Source organism: Triticum dicoccoides, chromosome 3A (assembly GCF_002162155.2).
Source record: "Triticum dicoccoides isolate Atlit2015 ecotype Zavitan chromosome 3A, WEW_v2.0, whole genome shotgun sequence".
Taxonomy (NCBI): Eukaryota; Viridiplantae; Streptophyta; class Magnoliopsida; order Poales; family Poaceae; genus Triticum; species Triticum dicoccoides.
Window position 1 is genome coordinate 458,935,858 of NC_041384.1, and position 21,719 is coordinate 458,957,576.

Genomic DNA, 21,719 nt, shown 5'->3' on the forward strand with positions numbered 1-21,719 from the left:
AATCTTGTCAACATCCAGCACCACTACAAGGTCTGGGGCACCAACAAAAGGAAACTGAACTCCCTGGTTGACCTCGCCTCGGCCATCATCGACCCCTACTTCACGAAGATGAAGCAAGAGAGCAATAAGGACAAGAACACGTGGCACAGTGTGTGGCATAAGAGACTGGATGAACAACATGTCAAGTACGTGGCCATGGACGCGTACACAAGTTACAAGATGTACAGGCAGATCATTGACATGAGGAACTGTCTTCTTCCTAACCCATACGAGGGATCGAGCCACATAGCAGTGGCCGGAGCGTCACAAGAAGTAGATGACTAGACGATCGTTTCTCCTACTTTAGAATGCATGCAATTGTTTATTGAGGTGTGTGCGAATGATCTTTATAGTCACTTATGTAATTGGATGTTTATTTCAGTTATATATATACATGTTATTCTACTATAGACAGAGCAATTCACATGGCTTATTAGCAGCAATCATGAGTGTTATTATTGGTCTCCGCACACATTTCAGATTACAGACCTGTTTGCCGCGTATCACACACATATTGGTCAATTGAACCGTTTCCATTGTGTTGCCTAATCACACACAGTTCATCCCAGTGAACCGTATGCTATATATCGCACACGCCTTCATCTGGCTGCCCATTTCTTTTGTGCCTCCTCATCACAAACAATTCATTGAGCTGAACCGTATGCCCTGCATCGCACACGCAACTAAATTATGAACCGTGTTTGATGCATCTGTCATCGCAAACGTTTTGCACCCTTTTGACGGTTTTTACACCACCGTTTGCAATTACGGCATCACACACAGTTTCGTCGAAGGGTCTCTGATTCGACTGTCGCATTTGGACCATCCTGCAGTAGTGTGTGCAAACGCAATTGGAGACACGGAGATTTTTGGCGTGGTTCTGATAGGTGGTGCTATCATACATCCATGTTGATGGAGACTTCAACCCACGAAGGGTAACGGTTGCGCGAGTCCACGGAGGGCTCCACCCATGAAGGGTCCACGAAGAAGCACTACTGCAGGATGCTACCAACGCGACACTACAATCAGAGACCCTTCGATGAAACTGTGTGCATTGCAATAATCACAAACGGTGGTGTAAAAGAACCGTCAAAAAAGATGCAAAACATTTGCGATAGCGGAGCCATCTCACACGGTTTAGATTTTAGTTGTTGTGTGATCCAGCGCATACGGTTCCAATGAACTGTTTGCGATGAGGCGGAACAAAAGAAACGGGCAGCCTGATGAAGGCATGTGCGATATAGAGCATACGATTCACTCGGATGAACTGTTTGTGATTAGGCAACACAAAAGAAACGGTCAGTCAGATCAAGGTGTGTGTGTTGAGGGCATACTGAAAGTGCGTTATATCGACTAGAGGGGGGTGAATAGGCAATTTTTATGAAAGTCTTCAAAACATGGAAGTTTCGAAGACAAACGACAGAAATAAACCTATAACCATGCAGCGGAAGGTAGACTACACTAGGTAAACCACAGTCATGTATTCAATGAAGTGAAAGCACAATGACTAATAGCAGCTAGGTAGTAAGGATCAGGTAGGAAGATATTAAGAAGCCAAACAGAACATGCAGTCACTCAGTGAAGACAAAAGATAGTGCAATCATACAATGACTTCACAAGGACCAACAGTAAGTAAAGGGAAGGGAAGGATGAAACCAGTGACTCGTTGAAGAAAATGATTTGTTGGACCAATTCCAGTTGCTGTGACAACTGTACGTCTGGTTAGGGCGGCTAGGTATTTAAACCTGAGGACACATAGTCCCGGACACCCAGTCCAGAACATGCAGCTCAGGACACCCAGTCCTCACCGTATTCCCCTTGAGGTAAGGTCACACAGACCTTGCCCAATCACTCTGGTAAGTCTTCAAGGTAGACTCCCAAACCTTCACAGACTTTGTTCACCGGCGATCCACAATGTCTCTTGGACGCTCAGAACGCGATGCCTAACCGGCTGGAGGATTCACAGTCCTCAAGTGTAATAAGTCTTCAGATCACACAGACAAGAAGACTTAAGTGATGCCTAATTCTCTTTGGCTCTGGGTGGTTAGGGCTTTATCCTCGCAAGGAATTCTCTCTCAAAGGCTTCGAGGTGGGTTGCTCTCAAACGACAAAAGTCGTACACTAACTTTGAGCAGCCAACCATTTATGGTTGTAGGGGGTGGGCTATTTATAGCCACTAGGCAACCCGACCTGATTTGTCCAAAATGACCCTGGGTCACTAAGGAACTGACGCGTGTTCCAACGGTCAGATTTCAAACTCACACGGCAAATTTACTTGGGCTACAAGGAAAGCTGACTTGTCCGACTCTGGACAAGATTCGCTCTCACAGTCTTCACTCGAAGACATAGGTTTTGGTTAAGCATCACTTCAGTCATTCTGACTGGTTCTCTTGGACCCCACTTAACAGTACGGTGGTTCCTATGACTCAATAAAGAAGAAAAAGAACTACGAAAGATCTAAGTCTTCGAGCTCCATATGCTTCATGTCACGTCTTCTCTTGTCATAGTCTTCAATGTGAATATCTTCATATACCACCTTTGCCATCGATGTCTTCATACATTTTTAGGGGCCATCTCTGGTAGGAAAACCGAATCAATGAGGGACTTCTACCTGTGTTATCCTGCAATTCTCACAAACACATTAGTCCCTCGACTAGGTTTGTCGTCAATACTCCAAAACCAACTAGGGGTGGCACTAGATGCACTTACACATACGCTTCAGAAGAATTAACTATTTGCAATTAGGCAATAGAACAGAAACGGGTCAGCCAGATCAAAGTGTCCGTGATTGATGGCATACACTTCACATGGATGAACTATTTGCGATTAGCCACAACAAACTGAAACAGTTAGATAGATCAACGTGTGTGTGCTAGACGGGCACACACATTCTAATTAAAAGAAGCATGCGCGATGGTAATAACGAGCACGCACGGTTGTTGGAACAAGACGTGTGCTAACATTGCCTATTGTGGTGCACCCTATGGTGCAAACGCCATGTACACGGTCGAGAAGGCGTATGTGCCCACGTTACGCCTTCCGGGAATAGTGTCGCACTTATAACCGTCGGTAAATTTTGAGCATGCGTCCCGTCACAATTTTTTTAGAAGAACAGGGAGGCCGCGTCCCATCACATTCTAAATTGCAAACTTGTTCACACCAATCAAATCCTAAATGGTTTCCCACTTAGGAGTGTATTACTACGCGGTTATAAATGCTACTACTCCAAGATGACTGCACATTCCTCCTCAACTCCTCATCCACAAAAAGTCAAAAACAAACAAGTCATTCATCATCGTTCCCTTGCGTCCGCCATGGACAGCGTGAGTTTTGGGTCGAGAGATTGCCACCAGGGAGAGGCGAGCCGAGAAGCGAAAGCACGAGAGATGTCCCACCTCGCCGCGAAAGCAGCCAACATGTCCCGCCGCACGGCCCTAGCAACAGAGAGGTCCCACCGCGCCGTCGATGCAGCAGACTGGTCTGGCCGCGCTGCGGAAGCAGAAGAGATGTCCCGCCGCGCCGCGAATGCAGCAGAGATGTCCTCCCGTGTTGTGGCGGCATGGGAAAATGTCTCGCAGGCAGGTGAGGAATCTTACAGGCGCATGCGTGCCCTCGTCCTAAGGAAGATGGACCGGATCTCCAGGTGGGCGAGCTTACAAGATGACCTGAAAGCCTCATTTGAACAGTCTACCAACGTCATCCGGCAACTAAATGAGAGCAATGTGAAGCTCCAAGCCGAGCGCGACCTGCTGAGGGCGAAGATCGTCAGAAGTGCGGAGCAACAGGAGCAGACCACTGCCTTGTTGAAGAGGACCGGCGTCATCGTCGAGAAACTTATGGACGAGAATGTCATGCTGCGCATCGAGCGCAGAAGGCTGGTAGAGGAATCCGTGGATGCTCTCAAGCAGCATCTAGAGGACAAGAAAGAGCTCATCGCCGCTCGCCGCGGAGACTAGATCCTGCGTCCTACAGCAACGCATCAAGAAAGTAGAGATTAGCGGGCCAGATAGTTGTCTTCCTTCTTCTTTTGCCCTTGTGTATTTCGGGCATTGCCGCATGTGGCTTTTTTTAATTATGTTTCTAAATATGTAAGACAATTATTATTCATTACCATCGTCCTTATATTCATCGTGCTTGCTATAAGTCGCAGTCGATTCTATATAGATCCGTTGGATCTTACATCAAGATCTGTGCAAAACTTTCTTTTTAGATTTTTATTTTTCTCTCTTAAATCTCAGTCCAGTGAGACATACAGCCACGCCGTAGAACAGGTGCTCGTGCGCCATTAATGGAGACGTTGAGAGGGAGGTGCACGGCTGGTAGTGGTCAAAGGGCTCTCCTCCTGATGAGCACGTGTAGGGGTCTGATCATGCACCTCCTAGCCAATAAAAAAAGAGGATGTGTGGCCCCACATAATTGGTAAGTAGAACGCCCACGGTTTCAATAATAATTGTCTTCCCGATTTGTAACGTGACAGCACTTGTTCCAAAATGGCTTTGTTGATTGTTAATGTGTGCGCCTTCGCAAATCGGACAGAAAAATTACCATAGCATGTTGGTGCCATGTCATGACACCATGCCAAGTTTCATAATTTTCAGACATGTTTTGGATTTACAGGAATTAAAAAACCAAGTTTCTCAATCTTTTCGGTCGAGCCACGACGCCCAGATGTTTGAATTTCACTCTTATCTCTTGCATGGGACCTAGAAATTCACCCAAGTACACACATGTGATTTTTCAAACAACTTTGGTGCAGTAGAGCATGTGCTTGTAGTTAAAATTTGAATTATGCACATTAAATGCACAGAAACTCAATTAATGTATAAAAAGGCCAAACGAACCCGGAATAATTCCAAAATTTAGCATGGTACTTCTATTTGGTCTAATCTGTCTATGTAAAAAATTAAGGTGGGAGAAGGCAGTGTACATATGTCGTTTCGCACAAGGAGGTGACACGTTCCCTCTCGGGACCACGAGCCTTCTTGAGGGAAGCTTCGGTTTGCAAGAAGCTTACACCAAAGTTTGTCCCAACTCGGCCAAAAAATTACCGCTGCATGTTGGTGCCATGTCATGACACCATGCCAAGTTTCATGATTTTCAGGCGTGTTTTGGATTTACAGGAATTAAAAAACAAGTTTCTCAATCTTTTCGGGCGAGCCACGACGCCCAGATGTTTGAATTTCACTCTCATCTCTTGCATGGGATCTAGAAATTCACCTAAGGACACACATGTGATTTTTTAAACAACTTTGGTGCACTAGAGCATGTGCTTGTAGTTCAAATTTGAATTATGCACATTAAATGCGCAGAAACTCAATTAATGTATAAAAAAGGCCAAACGAACCCGGAATAATTCCAAAATTTAGCACGGTACTTCTATTTGGTCTAATCTGCCTATGTAAAAAAATTAAGGCAGGAGAAGGCAGTGTACGTATGTCGTTTCGCACACAAAGGTGACACGTTCCATTTCGGAACCACGAGCCTTCTTGAGAGAAGCTCCGGTTTGCAAGAAGCTTACACCAAAGCTTGTCCCAATTCGGCCAAAAATATTACCGCAGCATGTTGGTGCCATGTCATGACACCATGCCAAGTTTCATGATTTTCAGGCGTGTTTTGGATTTAGAGGAATTAAAAAACCAAGTTTCTCAATCTTTCCGGTCGAGCCACGATGCCTAGATGTTTGAATTTCACTCTCATCTCTTGCATGGGACCTAAAAATTCACCCAAGAACACACATGTGATTTTCAAACAACTTTGGTGCACTGGAGCATGTGCTTGTAGTTCAAATTTGAATTATGCGCATTAAATGTCCAGAAACTCAATTAATGTATAAAAAAGGCCAAACGAACACGGAATAATTCCAAAATTTAGCATGATACTTCTATTTAGTCTAATCTGCCAGTGTACAAAAATTAAGGCGGGAGAAGGCAGTGTACGTATGTCGTTTCGCACACGGAGGTGACACATTCCTTCTCGGAACCAAGAGCCTTCTTGAGGGAAGTTCCGGTTTGCAAGAAGCTTACACCAAAGCTTGTCCCAATTCGGCCAAAAAAATTACTGCAGCATGTTGGTGCCATGTCATGACACCATGCCAAGTTTCATGATTTTCAGCCGTGTTTTGGATTTACGGGAATTAAAAAACCAAGTTTCTCAATCATTCCGGTCAAGCCACGACACCCAGATGTTTGAATTTTATTCTCATTTCTTGCATGGGACCTATAAATTCACCCAAAGACACACATGTGATTTTTCAGCAAAATTTGGTGCACTGGAGCATGTGCTTGTAGTTCGAATTTGAATCATGCACATTAAATGCTCAGAAACTCAATTAATGCATAAAAATACCAAACAAACCCGGAATAATTCTAAATTTAAACATGACACTCATGTACTAGTTGCATGTTCATTGTACGTAAATGTTCTAGCAATTCAAACACCATCCTTTCCCTCCATAACACCATTTTGTCTTTCAAAACATAATGAAAAAAATCAGGTATACCACAAACAGTTTACTAGAAAGAATCGTCTTGTCTGGCTTACGCAGGAAGCTTCGTGGTCTACAGTCCATCGTCCCCACTTGAACCACACTTGCGTGCCAGTTTCTTGCGGCACCGAGCGAAATTTTTTAGCCACCGCAGAAATATCTATCTCCCTGCCCCGTCCCTCCTACCAAAAGCCACATTTCCACTGTTCCTCCTTGCTTTCCAAGTTCAAACCTTCATTGTTGCTTACTGGTAGTTCAGCCTCCTCACCGGCGACCCTTCTTCTTGCAGCGTCGCCTCCTCACCAGCTACCCTTCTTCTAGTAGCGACGCCTCCTCACCGGCGACCCTTCTTCTTGCAGCGCCGCCTCCTCGCCGGCAACCCTTCTTCTTGTTGTGCGGCCTCCTCACCGCCGCCCCTTCTTCTTGCTGCGCGGCCTCGTCGATATGGTCAGGTAATCCACACCCCACCCACACCATCCTCCTCCTTTCCCATCCCACATGCCCTGACCGTCGGAGAGACACCTTCCACCGAAATCACTGCCCCCCTCCTTCAATTAAGCGCCGCCCACAACCATTTTACACACAGTATAACGTGGAGCCGAGTAGCATGCGACGGCACGCGCAAACGAGGTCGCTATGGCTGCCATGTGTGTCGACCACCAGATCTTGGAGGAGCACCTCGTCTTCGAGGCCACCGTCGACACCGCCACGCGGTTGTCTCTACTATAAAATACAGTTCATGATGTTTTCTCGAGGCCACCGCTAGTGCCTTCTAGTGATTTTTCCTCTATAATGTTAATATGCAATCTGATGTTCAGTTAAAAGTTTGGTCCTCTAAAATGAAATGTTCAGTTAACACTTTGGTCCAACAATTGCTACATTTCGTAGTACTGTTCTCAAGCATTCTTTATTTTGTTAACTGTCTTATCTTCTAGTACATGTTTCTATTCTGCAATGTCGTGCTCAGTTAACTATTTTGGTTCATTTGGTCTGTTGTCCATTTAACTGTTTGGTTCAGTTCTGCAATTTGATTTTCATTTGCTATGGGTACAATTTTGTATTGTTATGCATGTGACACCAATCGAATTTGGATGTACTCAATACATATTCTACTGATAGTATGGCAACTCTCAGTTAACCTGATCAAGATCTTTCTTATGTGTGTTGCAGGGAAACAATGGGAGACACTACGGTTTACCATCGAGGTTTGTTCAAGCAGGGTCCTTTGGCTAATAGCACGTTATTATGCAGTTGCAGGAATCATTCTAATATTTAGGTTTCTTACAATTTTGTCTTGCACATGTAGGTCATGTTGTCCGAGGCTTAGACCCACTGTTCAACCCATTTTGCATATGGGGAAATGAGATGTCCATGAATATCAATCAAGTCAAGAAACTCAGAAAGATTGTTAGGATGAAGAAACTTGCGACGAATAATAGCAAGATCTTTGTTTGCACAATGAAGAAGACATCAGTCAACTATAGGATGCTACCAACTCTTTTACCTTGTTTTTACCCCTTGCGCCAATTCAAAATTCACAACAGTGATTTATGCATAGCTTTGTTTTTGGTACTTTTCAAAGCAGTTCACCGATGATTACCTCTCAAACCAATGCATGGTCAAGAGGCGAGGAAGGTATTCGTTCAACACCCACGGTACAATATTAAAGTCTTGCTGAAGAGGACGAAGGTTGGGCGGGCAATTATCCGTAGCCACTGGCCTAAAGTTGCAAGGACACTCAACATCACTGAAGGCTCAATATTTGCCTTCCGCTTCTGCAGTTTCCCAGATGAGATTCATGTGTCTATTTACCGTGTATGATGCTACTTTCCCAATGTTTTTGATGTTGCATGTGAAACTTGGTGTTGTTGTGTAATGGCGTAACTGAGTGCCGAAGCTATCTGATGTAATTCAATTATGAAATCCTGGTTGCTTTTATACAGATATGAAATATCTGGCATGTTCTATAAGAAATATCAGTTTGATTAGTACATGGATTATCAATAATAGGCTAATTACCTTGCTTATTGGGGTTTTCTATTGCAGACGGTTACTCAGACAGCACCATGGGCGATGAACTCAAATAACCCGCACGGTTTCTAGAAAGTAGGCGTGTTCGATCAACTAACAATCACACACGGCTTCCGTCAGCGAACTGTTTGCGTTAGGCCACCTTACACAAACGTTTCCACACAAAGAACTGTGTGTGATATACATACGAACGGAAACGTTTTCCCTGGATTGACTGTGTGGGATGTACGTAAGAACATAAACGAATTCCTCAGATTGATTGTGTGTGATATACATACCTACGGAAATGTTTTTCTGGGATTCACCATGTGGGATGTACATAGCTACGGAAATGATTTTCTCGGATTACCGTGTGGGATGTACATACCTACGGAAATGATTGGGTTTCGATGCCTCGCCTGATCGCACACGGCCCCAGCCTGGGTCCCAGGAGGGCCTATCCCCGACGATTTCTGGGTCGTGTGGGAAGGACACCCTATCGCACACACTCACTTCGCGATGGTTCCAAATGCCATCGGGGGAAGGGGTTAAAAACCGTTTGTTTAGCACGTCGATGTACCAGTGAGGCAACCTTGTCTATCCCACCATGGCCATCGCCCACGAAGGACTTGCCTCACTTGGGTAGATCTTCACGAAGTAGGTGATCTCCTTGCCCTTACAAACTCCTTGGTTCAACTTCACAATCTTGTCGGAGGCTCCCAAGTGACACCTAACCAATCTAGGAGACACCACTCTCCAAAAGGTAATACATGGTGTGTTGATGATGAACTCCTTGCTCTTGTGCTTCAAATGATAGTCTCCCCAACACTCAACTCTCTCTCTCTCTCACACAGATTTGGATTTGGTGGAAAGATGATTTGAATGGAAAGCAACTTGGGGAAGGCTAGAGATCAAGATTCTTATGGTTGGAATGGAATATCTTGGTCTCAACACATGAGTAGGTGGTTCTCTCTCAGAAAATGTATGCTGGAAGTATAGGCACGTTCTGATGGCTCTCTCCATGAATGAAGAGTGGGTGGAGGGGTATATATAGCCTCCACATAAAATCTAACCATTGTACACAATTTACCAAACTCAGTGGGACCGAATCGAGAAACTCGGTCAGACCGATTTAGTTCAAAATGTGAACGTTAGGAATTTCGATGGGACCGATATAATCATCTCGGTGGGACCGATGTGATAGGGTTAGGGTAAAACCTCAACTCGGTTTGACCGATTACACAAACTCAGTGGGAACAATTTTGGTAATAAGCAAAACAAAGAGTTGGTCAAGCAAACTCGGTGGGACCGATTGCATATCTCGGTGAGACCGAAATAGATGCAACAGACAGCAGACAGTTTGCAAGCCCATCTCGATGAGACCGAGATCCCGTCGGTGAGACCAAACTGATTATGGTTTCTGGTAGTGGCTATGTCAAGTGAACTTGGTGGCGCCGGATAGATCAAATCGGTGGGGCCGAGTTTGACTTTTGGTTTGGGACATATGTGGAAATGAGAAAGTGGTTGAGGGATTTGGAGCATATCACTAAGCACTTTGAGCAAGCAAGCCATTAAGCAACGCATCATTCCCTTTTAATAGTATTGGCTTTTCCTATGGACTAAATGTGATCTTGGATCACTTAAATAAAAATGTAGAGTCTTGAGCTTGGGCCAATCTTTGTCCTTAGCATCTTTAAGGGATTCCACATCCTCTTGTCCACGCCACTCCACTGTTGAACTCATCTGAAATATACTAGATAAAAGTATTAGTCCAACAAGAGATATGTTGACATTAATTACCAAAATCACGTAGGGAGCACTTGTGCTTTCAAGTTGGCATGGGGGTTTTCATACCTTTGATTTCTTGCATGTTGAACTTTTTGTATATGTCCTTGGTATAGTTTGTTTGTGATACAAATGTACCATGCCTATTTTGCTTGATTTTCAAACCGAGGAAGAATTTGAGTTCACACATCATAGACATCTCAAACTTTTCCGGCATCAACCTTCCAAATTTTTCACTAAAGAGAGGGTTAGTATAACCAAAGATAATATCATCAACATGTATTTGGCACACAAATAATTCACAATTCACTCTCTTAGTAATCAAGGTTAAATCAATTTTACCAATCGTAAAGCCTTTTTCAAGAAAAAACTTTGTTAAGCATTTATACCGAGCTCTTGGGGCTTGTTTGGGACCATAGAGAGCTTTATGAAGTTTGTAAACATGGTTTGGTTTCTTAGGATTTTCAAAGCCGGGAGGTTGTTTAACATAAACTTTCTCCTTAATTTCACCATTTAAAAAAACACTTTTAATACCCATTTGATAGAGGGTGATATCATGGTGATTGGCATAAGCAAGTAAAATGCGAATTGACTCAAGTCTAGCAACAGGGGCATAGGTCTCACCATAGTCCATACCTTCGACTTGAGTGTAGCCTTTAGCAATGAGACAAGCCTTGTTGCGTATGATTTTTCCATCCTCATCTTACTTGTTCCGAAACACACATTTGGTTTCGATGACATTTTGTTCATCCTTGGGCTTCTCAACCAATGTCCACACTTGATTCCTCTTGAAGTTGGGTAGTTCTTCGTGCATAGCATTGACCCAATCGGGGTCTTCGTGGGCTTCATCAACCTTCATAGGCTCAATACTAGAGATGAATGAGTAATGCTCACAAAAGTTAGCTAAACAAGATTTAGAGTGAGTGATTCTCCTAGATTTGATGTCGCCAAGAATTTGTTTGACAGGATGATACTTGTCAATTCTTACTCTAACTCGAGGTAACTTTTGCTTGGGTTGTGGTGAAGCATCTTCATCATCATCTTCTTCTTCATTGTTGTTGGTGTCGTTGTTCGCTTGAGGAGGTGGAGAAGGAGGTCGAGGTGGATCATCTTGTTGTATTTCCTCATTTCCTTCGTCTTGGCGCGTTTCACTTGTAGATGCCTTCATGTCAACTTGTGGTTCACCTTGATGTGAAGTTGAGGCTACCACTTGAATAGACGAAGTGCTCTCCTTCACCTCTGTTGGACGGATCTTGCCAATAGACAAGTCTTGAATTATTTTCGAGGGATCTTTGTCTCCTACATCAATTGGCAATTGCTCGACTTGCGAGCCATTAGATTCATCAAACTTCACGTCTACCGTCTCTTTAACTTTTCGAGTGAAGTTGTTGTAGACACGGTAGGTGTGAGAGTTCGATCCATAACCGAGTAGGAAACCGGTGAGATTTAGGAGCAAATTTTGAACGATGATACTTGTCAAGAATGTAACACTTTGAGCCAAATACTCAAAAGTATCCAATTTGAGGCTTGTTACCGGTGAGTAGCTTGTATGTCGTTTTAGCGAGGATGTTGAATCAGAAGTTCAGAACTACTTAGTAAATGCTCAAGCCTCCCGGTCTGCGTACTTGCCAGACTTCCAGAAAACAGCTCGCTGAAAATTGGATGATCCCAATATCAATATGCCCAACATTTAATGATTTTGTACAAGTATAGTCCCAACAATTAATGATTTTCTACAAGTATAGTCCCAACAATTAATGATTTTCTACAAGTACATTGAGCATGTGGAATTTGCACCAAGTAAGCGATCAAATCTTCCATTACCCGCAAAAAAAAAAAAGCGATCAAATCTTCCAAGCCTCCGTGCCAAACTTCCTAGGTACGGTAACACTGTCCACTTTGAAAAGAGCCAACTCCAAACTTGGAACCATTCAATGATTCGTCCCTATAAATGGTACCCACAATACCTCTTCATCGCCAAGCAAATCACGTACTACAAAGTATTCGTAAAAGCTTGACCATCTGGTGCGTCGCTGTGACTAACAATGGCTTGTGAACTCAAATGGTCTCCTCTCCTCCCCATTCTCCTACTCGCCGGCATGGTTGGCATCTCCCACGCCGGCAACATCGCCGTCTACTGGGGCCAGAACGGTAACGAGGGCACGCTCGCCGACGCCTGCAACTCCGGCCTCTACGCGTACGTCATGGTCTCCTTCCTCAGCACCTTCGGCAATGGCCAGACCCCCGCCATCAACCTCGCCGGACACTGCGATCCGCTCTCCGGCAACTGCAACGTCTTCAGCTCCGACATCACGACGTGCCAGTCCAACGGCGTCAAGGTGCTCCTCTCTCTCGGCGGCGGCGCCGGCAGCTACGGCCTTTCCTCCAGCGAGGACGCCCAGAGCGTCGCCACCTACCTGTGGGACAACTTCCTCGGCGGCAGCTCGTCGTCCCGCCCGCTCGGCGACGCCGTCCTGGACGGCATCGACTTCGACATCGAGACGGGCAACTCGGCGCACTACGACGAGCTGGCCACGTTCCTGTCACAGTACAGCGCGCAGGGCAGGAAGGTGTACCTGACGGCGGCGCCGCAGTGCCCGTACCCGGACGCGTCGCTGGGGCCGGCGCTGCAGACGGGGCTGTTCGACAACGTGTGGGTGCAGTTCTACAACAACCCGCCGTGCCAGTACGCGAGCGGGGACGCGAGCAACCTGCTGAGCGCGTGGAACACGTGGACGAGCAGCGTGAAGGTGTCCGGGGGCTTCTACCTCGGCGTGCCGGCCTCGACGGCCGCGGCCGGGAGCGGGTACGTGTCGCCTGGCGACCTCACGTCGGCGGTGCTCCCCGGCGTGAAGGGCGCCAGCAACTACGGTGGGATCATGGTGTGGGACCGCTACAACGACGTGCAGAACAGCTACAGCAGCCAGGTGAAGGATAGCGTCTGAGTCTTCGCGCGCGCGCGGGGGAAGTGCGACCATGCACTACACAATAAATCACATACAGGAGTATAAATAATACTTCTACTACATATTACGTACATGCCCATGAAGTGGCTAAGTTGATTTGGGGCTGGATAATAAGAGCGGGCGAGCTTGGGTCGTAGCAGAAATGATATGGATGCTTGGTGTACACTTGCAACACATGCCCTGAGATAAATAAAGTAATTTGGTATCCATCCGGGTTACTATTACACTGTTACTACATTCGAAAATAAAGGATTTCAATACAAATCTGACGTTGGATATTTTAGGGCTAAAAATCTGACGCCCTCAGGTACGTCAAATCCAGGTCGAACATATGGCAATTAATCGCTGTAGCATGGTAATTTTTCTGTTGATTTTTTACGTTGCATGGGCATTTTTACTGTAGAACATGGCAAATCCTATGCACAAAGCATGGTAATTTTATCTTTTTTGCATGGCAAATCTGGCCGTTACTTTTAGCGTTTAAAACCTTGTGGATACATATCGTGCGCACTAATCAGCGAGATGCAAAGTTAGGGTAAAAAAAACATCAACCAATATTTTGACCCAAATGATAAGTGCCACACGTGTAGCAAGAAGCAATCCGGCCCTGACATTTTTTTTAACTAAAGTTGTCATTCAAAAAGAAAAAAAAATCTTTAAAAACTGAAACTTGCCATCCGAATAAGAAATTTATCATGCTTAACAACTAAAGTTATCATCCTCGCGTCACTAAATTGCCATAGAAAACATTCAGAATTGCCATGCACTTTTCAGGGGGTCATATTTTGATGACTAATCAGAATTTTCACATCAACTAATAAGACAGTTTGACCGACTGAAATATTCGGTCATCAGTCTCACGACGACTAAGCGTAAGCGTTAAAGACTGCATGATGGACGTGCCCCAACAGTATTCGGTCGCAGGTCAAGATTTCAAGAACTGGGAGCACCAGAGCACTAATTGCAATCTCCTCGAGTCCTAATTGACGGTTTCGCTGGCTCTACGTAGGGCTGTGGTGTCGTGGTTTGCTGCGGGCCGGGCATGTCTGCCTTGGCTGCTCATCTGCAGCGTTCCTTTTGTGTTGGCGGTGTCGATGGGGTGCCTCAAGCCGAAAATACACTATTTGTTGCTTTAATAATCATGTCATGTCAGGCTTAATTTTCATCTCGTGGGCATGCCTATGCGGCATAGGCTATGCCTCTCTCTCGGGCAACATCCTCCTCCACGCTGAACTAGTTAACAAAGGCAAAAATTGATAACGGCCTCTCAGTCTTGTGCCAGTTCTCGAATTCAAGGCAAACACATTTTGCAACAAAGTTCCTGTCGAACAAATCTTTGTAATGTATTAATACATAAATTGTTTTACAAAATAAAGAACCCTACAGCACTCCCAAGCTACAGCTAAAAACAGATGGAGGAAATGATTGGTCTGAATCATTTTACACACAAGAGTAGTAAACAGCAAGAGAGAATAGAATCACAACACTCTCTCAAACAACAAATCTACGTAGTACACATGCTATCAAGCTCATGGCTCAAGGCCAGTAATGCCGGCATGGCATCATAACCGGACCTTTGTGTTTGCCTCAATCACAGCAAATACCTCGGTTACTGGTCGTGCAAATGGGCATTCCTCATCAAACCTTCCTAACCTGAATATTGTGGGTGGACTGCGACCTCCAGATGGGTTGTCTGCCACTCTGAACGAGTGCAACCTCCTCACCTTCCTTCACCATACCATGCTTCTGTGAAATGTAGCATATCATGTTAGACGACATATTCTCATGTTATAATAAAAAGAAATGGCACCAAAACGTATGTGGAAATGGAATAGTGTGAACATGCATGTTGCCGCGAAAATCATGTAACTTCTCCAGCTAATTTCCCCGCCCTTCTAATTAAGCACACAGATCAAGGTCACATGCGCTTACTTGTTTAGTTTTACTATTTCTTAAAGAAGCTTCAGGACGATTCTAGATTTAATATGCTGCCGAGTACCACGTATTTCCCTATTTCCTATATGCATTTATGTCCGTTTGATTTGAAATCAGACGGTGCAGAGAGAAAAAAGATGAATGTTATGCACCCGGCTTTCAGTATAGATCAAAGTTGGGAACGTAATGGCTTTACCATGATACTCCCTCTGTCCCAAAATAAGTGTCTCAACTTTGTTCTAACTTTAGTACAAAGTTGTGCTAAGCTTGAGACATTTATTTTGGGACGGAGGGAATATATGTTTGGGAGCAACGAATGCAGTTAGTAGCTGCAGTTTGCGGGCCAAAGTATGTGAACACGCTAAATTTTTGCACATTTCATAACTGAAGAACAATATTTTAGTGGACAGTGCGATATCACATGTATTAGCCCCAGAAACTTGCCAAAAGAAGAATGCATCATCATCATTTGTGACCACAATCGAGTGAATTGTCCGTCCCTGTAAAAGGCCCATTTTGTCTTCCATAAGGTCAATATATTTCCTAGTCTGTTAATTGTTATGGTTCTACACCTATTTTGCGCAGAAAGTAGTTCCAATTCCACGATCATATATTTAGCATCAACTTGTTTATAGAGCACCGATTTAGTTAGCGTTTGGTAGATCATGCCTCAGGAATGTGTTCTACAACTTTTTGCGGGGCATTTCAGGTTTGCGAATATCATGAGCACCCGATGAGTAGGAACATCTGATACATCCTCTATACCCACGCTCCAAAAAGCCTTCCAAGTTTCGAAGGCAATATAGCCTAACTAATTTCAACACTTAGTGCAGGCTCTTTTAGGGTATTTTAATGGTTTCATCATGTACTGCAACCACAATGGTAGATACGTAAGCTAATGCCAGCAAAAAAAATACTAGAAGGGATGGGGTATGTCAGTGATTACCAGCAAGTAAGATAAAGCATCAGCAAATGTCTTCTCAGCACAATCAGAAAATTCCATGTGAACTGGACATACACCTTGGTACAAAGCCAGTCGTTGTCTAACTATCTCCCTATAAACAGTAACCAACATCAATAACACTAAGAAATACTTTTAAAAAGAAAATATGAACAAAGGGGCAACAATATTATGCTTCCAGAAATAATAGATCCAATCTTCAGATCAGTTCTCCCACAACAGTAGGATAAAAAGCATGTACCGCCACAACATTATCTAAATTCAGTTTCATTAGTGATAACCTCTTCTCCTAGGATATACTAGTTTCAATAATCAAATAACTTGCATGAGGCAAATAGTTCCTAGGAATGACTTCATGCACATGTTAGGGATACGGTGTTCACCAAGTAGAAAAGCACAGCTGGTTTTCAGCCCACGTGTGTTGGTGAATAAGCAGCTAAGCGCATCATTTGCTATTGCTTGTCAAGGTTATCATTATGACTGGATGACAAGGCAAGAAAATGTATTGGTAATTAATGTATTGCACATGATTAACATTGAATATCTTAGCAGCATCGGTGATTTTGTTTCTTAACATGTTAAGATAGGAATTTCATTTTATTGATGACATAACATTGGAGCAAAAGCAGAGAAATCTTACTGATCTGTGAAGGCAAATATGGTGCCAGATGGCCGGTAATGGCTAAGTAGGATAGACATAAATCCCGTCCTTGTGAAAACCACAATTGATGTACCAAGTGTATTGGACATCATTGTTGAATGGTAGGCAAACATTTCGCTCATGTGGTTCTACAGGGAAGAAAGTAAATAGGAAAGATAAAAACTGGGTTAAAGTGAAGAAAAAGACATGCAGTGTCAGTTGGGATATTGCAGTTCAGACCTTGAACACCTGACCAAGGTTAGACGGTGTTTCCCCGCCAATAATAGTTGCTTCAGTTCTAAGTGCAACAGTATGCATGACCTTGACAGCTTTCAAGGGAAATCTGTCCGGCATCAAGTGGTAAAGCTTAGTCATGTATCCATCTTAAATGCACGTCATAAATAGCAAGCATCTTTTAAACAAACCAAAAGGGCAACAAAAAGAGTGCAACTAAACATCAACATGCCCACTCCTTTATTCATGATCTATTACAACAAAATCGAGCAATCCATGATCCATGTGGCAGTTCAGTAAGTCTAACACAACAAAAACGTTCGAAATGAGCTAACTTCGATGGAAACCAAAACAACATGATACCACAAATTCAGAGCAGACATATTGAAAGTAGAGTTAGATATCATAGTTTACTCAGGACAAATAATAGGACAAGAGCAAAATCACCAACAATTACAAATAACAGCTTATAGCTGATGAACACACATTAGTAGTCCTAACAATTTCTGGAACATTTAAAGAATACAATCACAAAAATAACATCCTATAGTACTGCAGAAATATTACTTAGTAATAAAATCAGCTGGCTTTTGTTAGTTAAATTATTAACAATAGACTGTGGGTGCACATATAGTTTGCTGGGAATATATAAACAATATTTTGTTATGCATAAGAAAACAAAAACACATACTTTCCATGTGCAGTTTCCCCAGAAAGCATAACTGCATCAGCACCTTCCCGAACAGCTATAGCAATGTCTGAAACTTCTGCACGGGTTGGAGTTGGATGAACGATCATGCTTTCCAGCATATTAGTGGCGACAATGACAGCTTTTCCCATGCTTCTGCACATTCTAATAATTTCTTCCTGCATCGGGACATGAAATTCTAAGCATATCATGTATATCCTATATCGAATCAACTAATGGAAGCACAGAAAGTTCAGTGCCAGGTTTCAAATTGGATAGCTACCTAGATGTATATACAAACAAGTGCAAAGCGGCCCTCAGTTAATAATTATTTCCTTCCAAGCGTAAATTGTGTAGTTGATATTGTACAGAGCACAACCAAGTTTGTAGCTTTTCGCTTAAACAAATAACTAAGCAGGGAAGTGGGCATTTAGTGCAATGGACTTGTTGACAGTGCGCAATAAACTAGATCATACCTGCAGCAATGGTACCTCCTCGATAGGAAGTTCAGCCCCCAAATCACCCCTGGCAACCATAGCCTACAGAACTTGACAATTTATACATCAGTACTTCAAAACTAAAATCAACAATGACACACTCTGTAGAAAAAGATTAAATAGAGAAGAAGCCCTTTTCATGATGCCCATACAACTTAAGATCTTTCATGGTTAAGATATATTTTATAGTGCATCTTGCTAAACTCAAGAAACAATGAATATCAACCTCTTACCCCATCAGATGCTGTAATGATTGAATGTAAGTTTGGAATAGAATCTGCACTTTCAATTTTCACAATTACGTGTATATCCGCATTCGAGCCTGAGTCAAAATAAAAAGGAAACATGGTCAAGACATACTCAAAACGACGCCCACGCTGTTTATAAAGTCCGGAATAATTATTACTTCTGAGATAATCCTTCAATTCATGCACAACTTGAGCATCTTTGACGAAAGAAACAGCATAGTAGTCAACCTGATTTTCCACCCCAAACTTAATATCATCCCAGTCCTTATCTGAAAGTTTGGAAAGTGTGCATGAGACAAGAGCATATTTATTATTCAATGAAACATATGATGACTATTACCGGTGATTGATGGCAAGGTTGCGCTCTTGCCACGGACATTCAGGTGACGCCTGGATTTTAATTCACCTCCATCAATAACTTCACATTTTACAGAATCTTCGGTTTTTGATTTGACCAGAAATGACATCATTCCTCCTAAATAACCAATAGAATGATCATTAAACACAACATAAATCACTTTAATGTCAAAGTTACGTAATCAAAAAATATAATCATCCTTACAAGCATAAAAAAATACAGAGAACAAAGGTAGAAGGATGTTAGATGGGTATCTGATGTTCTAATTCAATTGTTAATCAGTTGTGCACACTAAGCAAGACCACCTGCAAATAAAAGTGCTGGTAAACTCCATCTCAGAAAGCTGACTCAAGTACAAAAGGACAAAAACAGATGTAGGTGTTAATGCTCTCAAAACTGCAGGGTAATGTTGAAAACACTGTGTCTCCGCATGCATAAACGATTGATGCATCATGACTCCATGCTAGTAGGCAGTAGTTAGCCACACAATGTGTTCCAGGAAAGCAATAAAATTAAGTGTCAGCAGAGAAAACATAGAATATCATTACGATGGACAAAACCAGAAGATTTTAAACAACATGTGACAGCTTAGCTTAGCCATGTTAACAAAGACCAGCTCTTCATGAGCCTATCCAATTCACTATATACAGTTATGTGCCGCAATACAAATTTATTCAATCACTAGCTAAAAGTAAGTGTTAGACTATTTCAGATAAACTGATTTGCTGCATCCGCACATTCTGTAAACAATCATGTGTCACCAATAAAGATCAAATAATCAAATACCAGAACAGGAATAGAACGTGCACATACCATCCACAAGGAGCATGTCACCGGCTTCTACATCATTAACAAAGTCATCATAGTTAACACTAACACATGTCTCAGTCCCAACCCCCCTCTTAATTGTGAAGGTGAATTCCTGGCCAGTTTCCAAGAATATAGGCTGAGGCAAATCTCCACTCCTAACTTCTGGGCCCTGAAGATGTAAAATCTAGCTTCAATCATAGAAATCAAGGTACAATATGATGAAAGAAGCGCAGCATCAAAAGGTTTAACTACAGTATTTATTAACAGAGCAAATCATGCGCTAGCATGGGCATGACAGACTTATAAAGACTAGCACAAATAGAGCATCTTCTGAGGACGAGATTGCTCATCCATCAGAGTGTATCTATAAGCTCTGAAAAAAGGAATACAAACCTTGGTGTCAACCATAAGCGCAATCACATTGTCCTTCGTTTGAGCATTATACTCCTTCACCAAGTCAATAACTTTCTGGTGTGATGCATGGTCTCCATGTGACATATTAAGCCGAGCCACATTCATGCCAGCCTCGGCAAGGTTCCAGATCATCTCTCTCGTGTTAGTTGAGGGACCAATTGTGCACACAATCTTTGTCTTGCGCCTAACATTTGGTTTAGACCACACACCATTGGCTGCTGTTGCTAGTTGCTGGACAGCCTTAAGATGCTGGAAATTTTCTTCTTCCTGTCAAGAAGTATTATTGACAGTAAGTTTCAGTTCATAAGGTTGCTTCCAAAATAGAAATACACCTTACTATTATGAATAACTGCAGCACGCGAGCCCGAAAATATGTCATGTTAAATAACTTCCTATCATAGAGAAAATTAGAAAACAACAATATATGTCACGTTCATCATAAGCGTTCATAGCTTACTGTATAAGTGGCTTAGAGAAGACTCACAATTGTGATTTAACAGAAGTGATCAGAAGGTAGCACATCCATATTTAAAATAGTTCATCCATTTTGAGCTATTCTCAGTAAGACTAAGGGGTTCTGTCCGTTTCAGTGGCAGGAAATAAGCTAAGCAATACAGATTCTGCTGAGAATTATTCCCGCAAACGATTTTTAAAAGGGGCTGTTACAAAGTATACCAATTATTTATACTTTTCGGATGCATTCCTTAATTATATTCAATGATTCCAATGTCAATTATGCACACAGTAACATAATTAATAGCTATCCTCTCAGTTCAAACTTTGAGCCAGATAATTAATAGCTATCCTCTCAGTTCAAACTTAAGCCACATAATTAATAGCTATCCTCTCAGTTAAAACTTAAGCCAGATGAAAAATAGCCTGTTAATCAGAAATATACGCTTTACAACAGTCAAAAGGACGGACAGAATTTGGTGTACCAGACAAGCAGCTCTTATGGATGCATATATAAACATAAAAGAGCACAAACAGACGCCAAAATTCAAGCAACAACGCATGGAGGAGAATTTTGAGAAAATGACATCACCAACAGTCCAGGAGTCTAAATTCCACCGTCACGCGCACGAAAATGATGCCCCCGGACGTGACAAATCCGATTTCACCGTCACGGAAAGCCAATTTCATGCCCCGAAAGTAACCGGAGACCACAAAAACCGCGGTTCCCGAGCTAGCGAGCAGCTGAGGTAGCAGTCAGGTACGAGGAAGCGCTACCTTGACGACCGCGTCGTCGTCGGGCGACACCGGCAGCACCTCGGCGTCGGCGCTAATCACCGAGGCGACCGGGTGCTCACGTCGACCCCTGGAGGCCACGCTCCCGCTCCATCTCTCCCTCAAGTCGCGCCGGCCGAAGGGCAGCCTCGCCACGGGCCGGAGCGAGTCGGCCCCAGATGCGCCGCCGAGCGGCCTGGCCGCTCCCGCCGCGCCCGCTGCCGCCACCACCTGCGCCATCTGGATTCAGAGTTGGAGATGAGGTAGTGAGGCGTGCGAGTCGTGTGCCTGTGCCGTGAGCAGTGCAGATGGCAGACGGGTTTGGGTTTAAGCTGATGCGCCTCTGCTTCGTTTGTATCGAAAGGGGAACGAGGTGGGCGTGGGCCTATTGGTGTGACCGCGGGTGAGCTGGCTTTGCATTTC

The 21,719-nt window shown here is 43.5% G+C and overlaps 2 protein-coding genes across 2 annotated transcripts; one reads left to right on the plus strand and one right to left on the minus strand.

The window, feature by feature from the left end:
- Nucleotides 1–12,314: 12,314 nt before the first annotated feature.
- Nucleotides 12,315–13,491, plus strand: LOC119271627 (acidic endochitinase-like). Its single transcript, XM_037553375.1, has one exon. It carries the CDS (start codon nt 12,364–12,366, stop codon nt 13,261–13,263), a length of 900 nt encoding a protein of 299 aa, XP_037409272.1. The 5' UTR covers nt 12,315–12,363; the 3' UTR covers nt 13,264–13,491.
- A 1,111-nt stretch (nt 13,492–14,602) lies between these two features.
- On the minus strand, nt 14,603–21,625 carry LOC119268550 (plastidial pyruvate kinase 2-like). Its single transcript, XM_037550208.1, has 12 exons — nt 21,300–21,625; nt 20,049–20,336; nt 19,659–19,824; nt 18,828–18,962; nt 18,646–18,756; nt 18,473–18,561; nt 18,219–18,281; nt 17,746–17,921; nt 17,061–17,163; nt 16,821–16,969; nt 16,166–16,274; nt 14,603–15,030 (listed from the first exon to the last, which is right to left on the minus strand). The coding sequence occupies exons 1-12, from the start codon at nt 21,534–21,536 to the stop codon at nt 14,923–14,925; spliced, it is 1,734 nt and encodes a 577-aa protein (XP_037406105.1). The 5' UTR covers nt 21,537–21,625; the 3' UTR covers nt 14,603–14,922.
- Nucleotides 21,626–21,719: the final 94 nt, after the last annotated feature.

What these genes read in the sequence shown, in the direction of transcription:
- LOC119271627 (XM_037553375.1), top strand. Translation starts at nt 12,364, where the DNA reads ATGGCTTGTGAACTCAAATGGTCTCCTCTCCTCCCCATTCTCCTACTC.
- LOC119268550 (XM_037550208.1), bottom strand. Translation starts at nt 21,536, where the DNA reads ATGGCGCAGGTGGTGGCGGCAGCGGGCGCGGCGGGAGCGGCCAGGCCG. An exon ending in ACGACGACGCGGTCGTCAAG is followed by an intron (nt 20,337 to 21,299) that starts GTAGCGCTTCCT and finishes ACTTCTTGACAG; the next exon opens with GAAGAAGAAAATTTCCAGCA. An exon ending in TCATTACAGCATCTGATGGG is followed by an intron (nt 18,282 to 18,472) that starts GTAAGAGGTTGA and finishes CAAGTTCTGTAG; the next exon opens with GCTATGGTTGCCAGGGGTGA.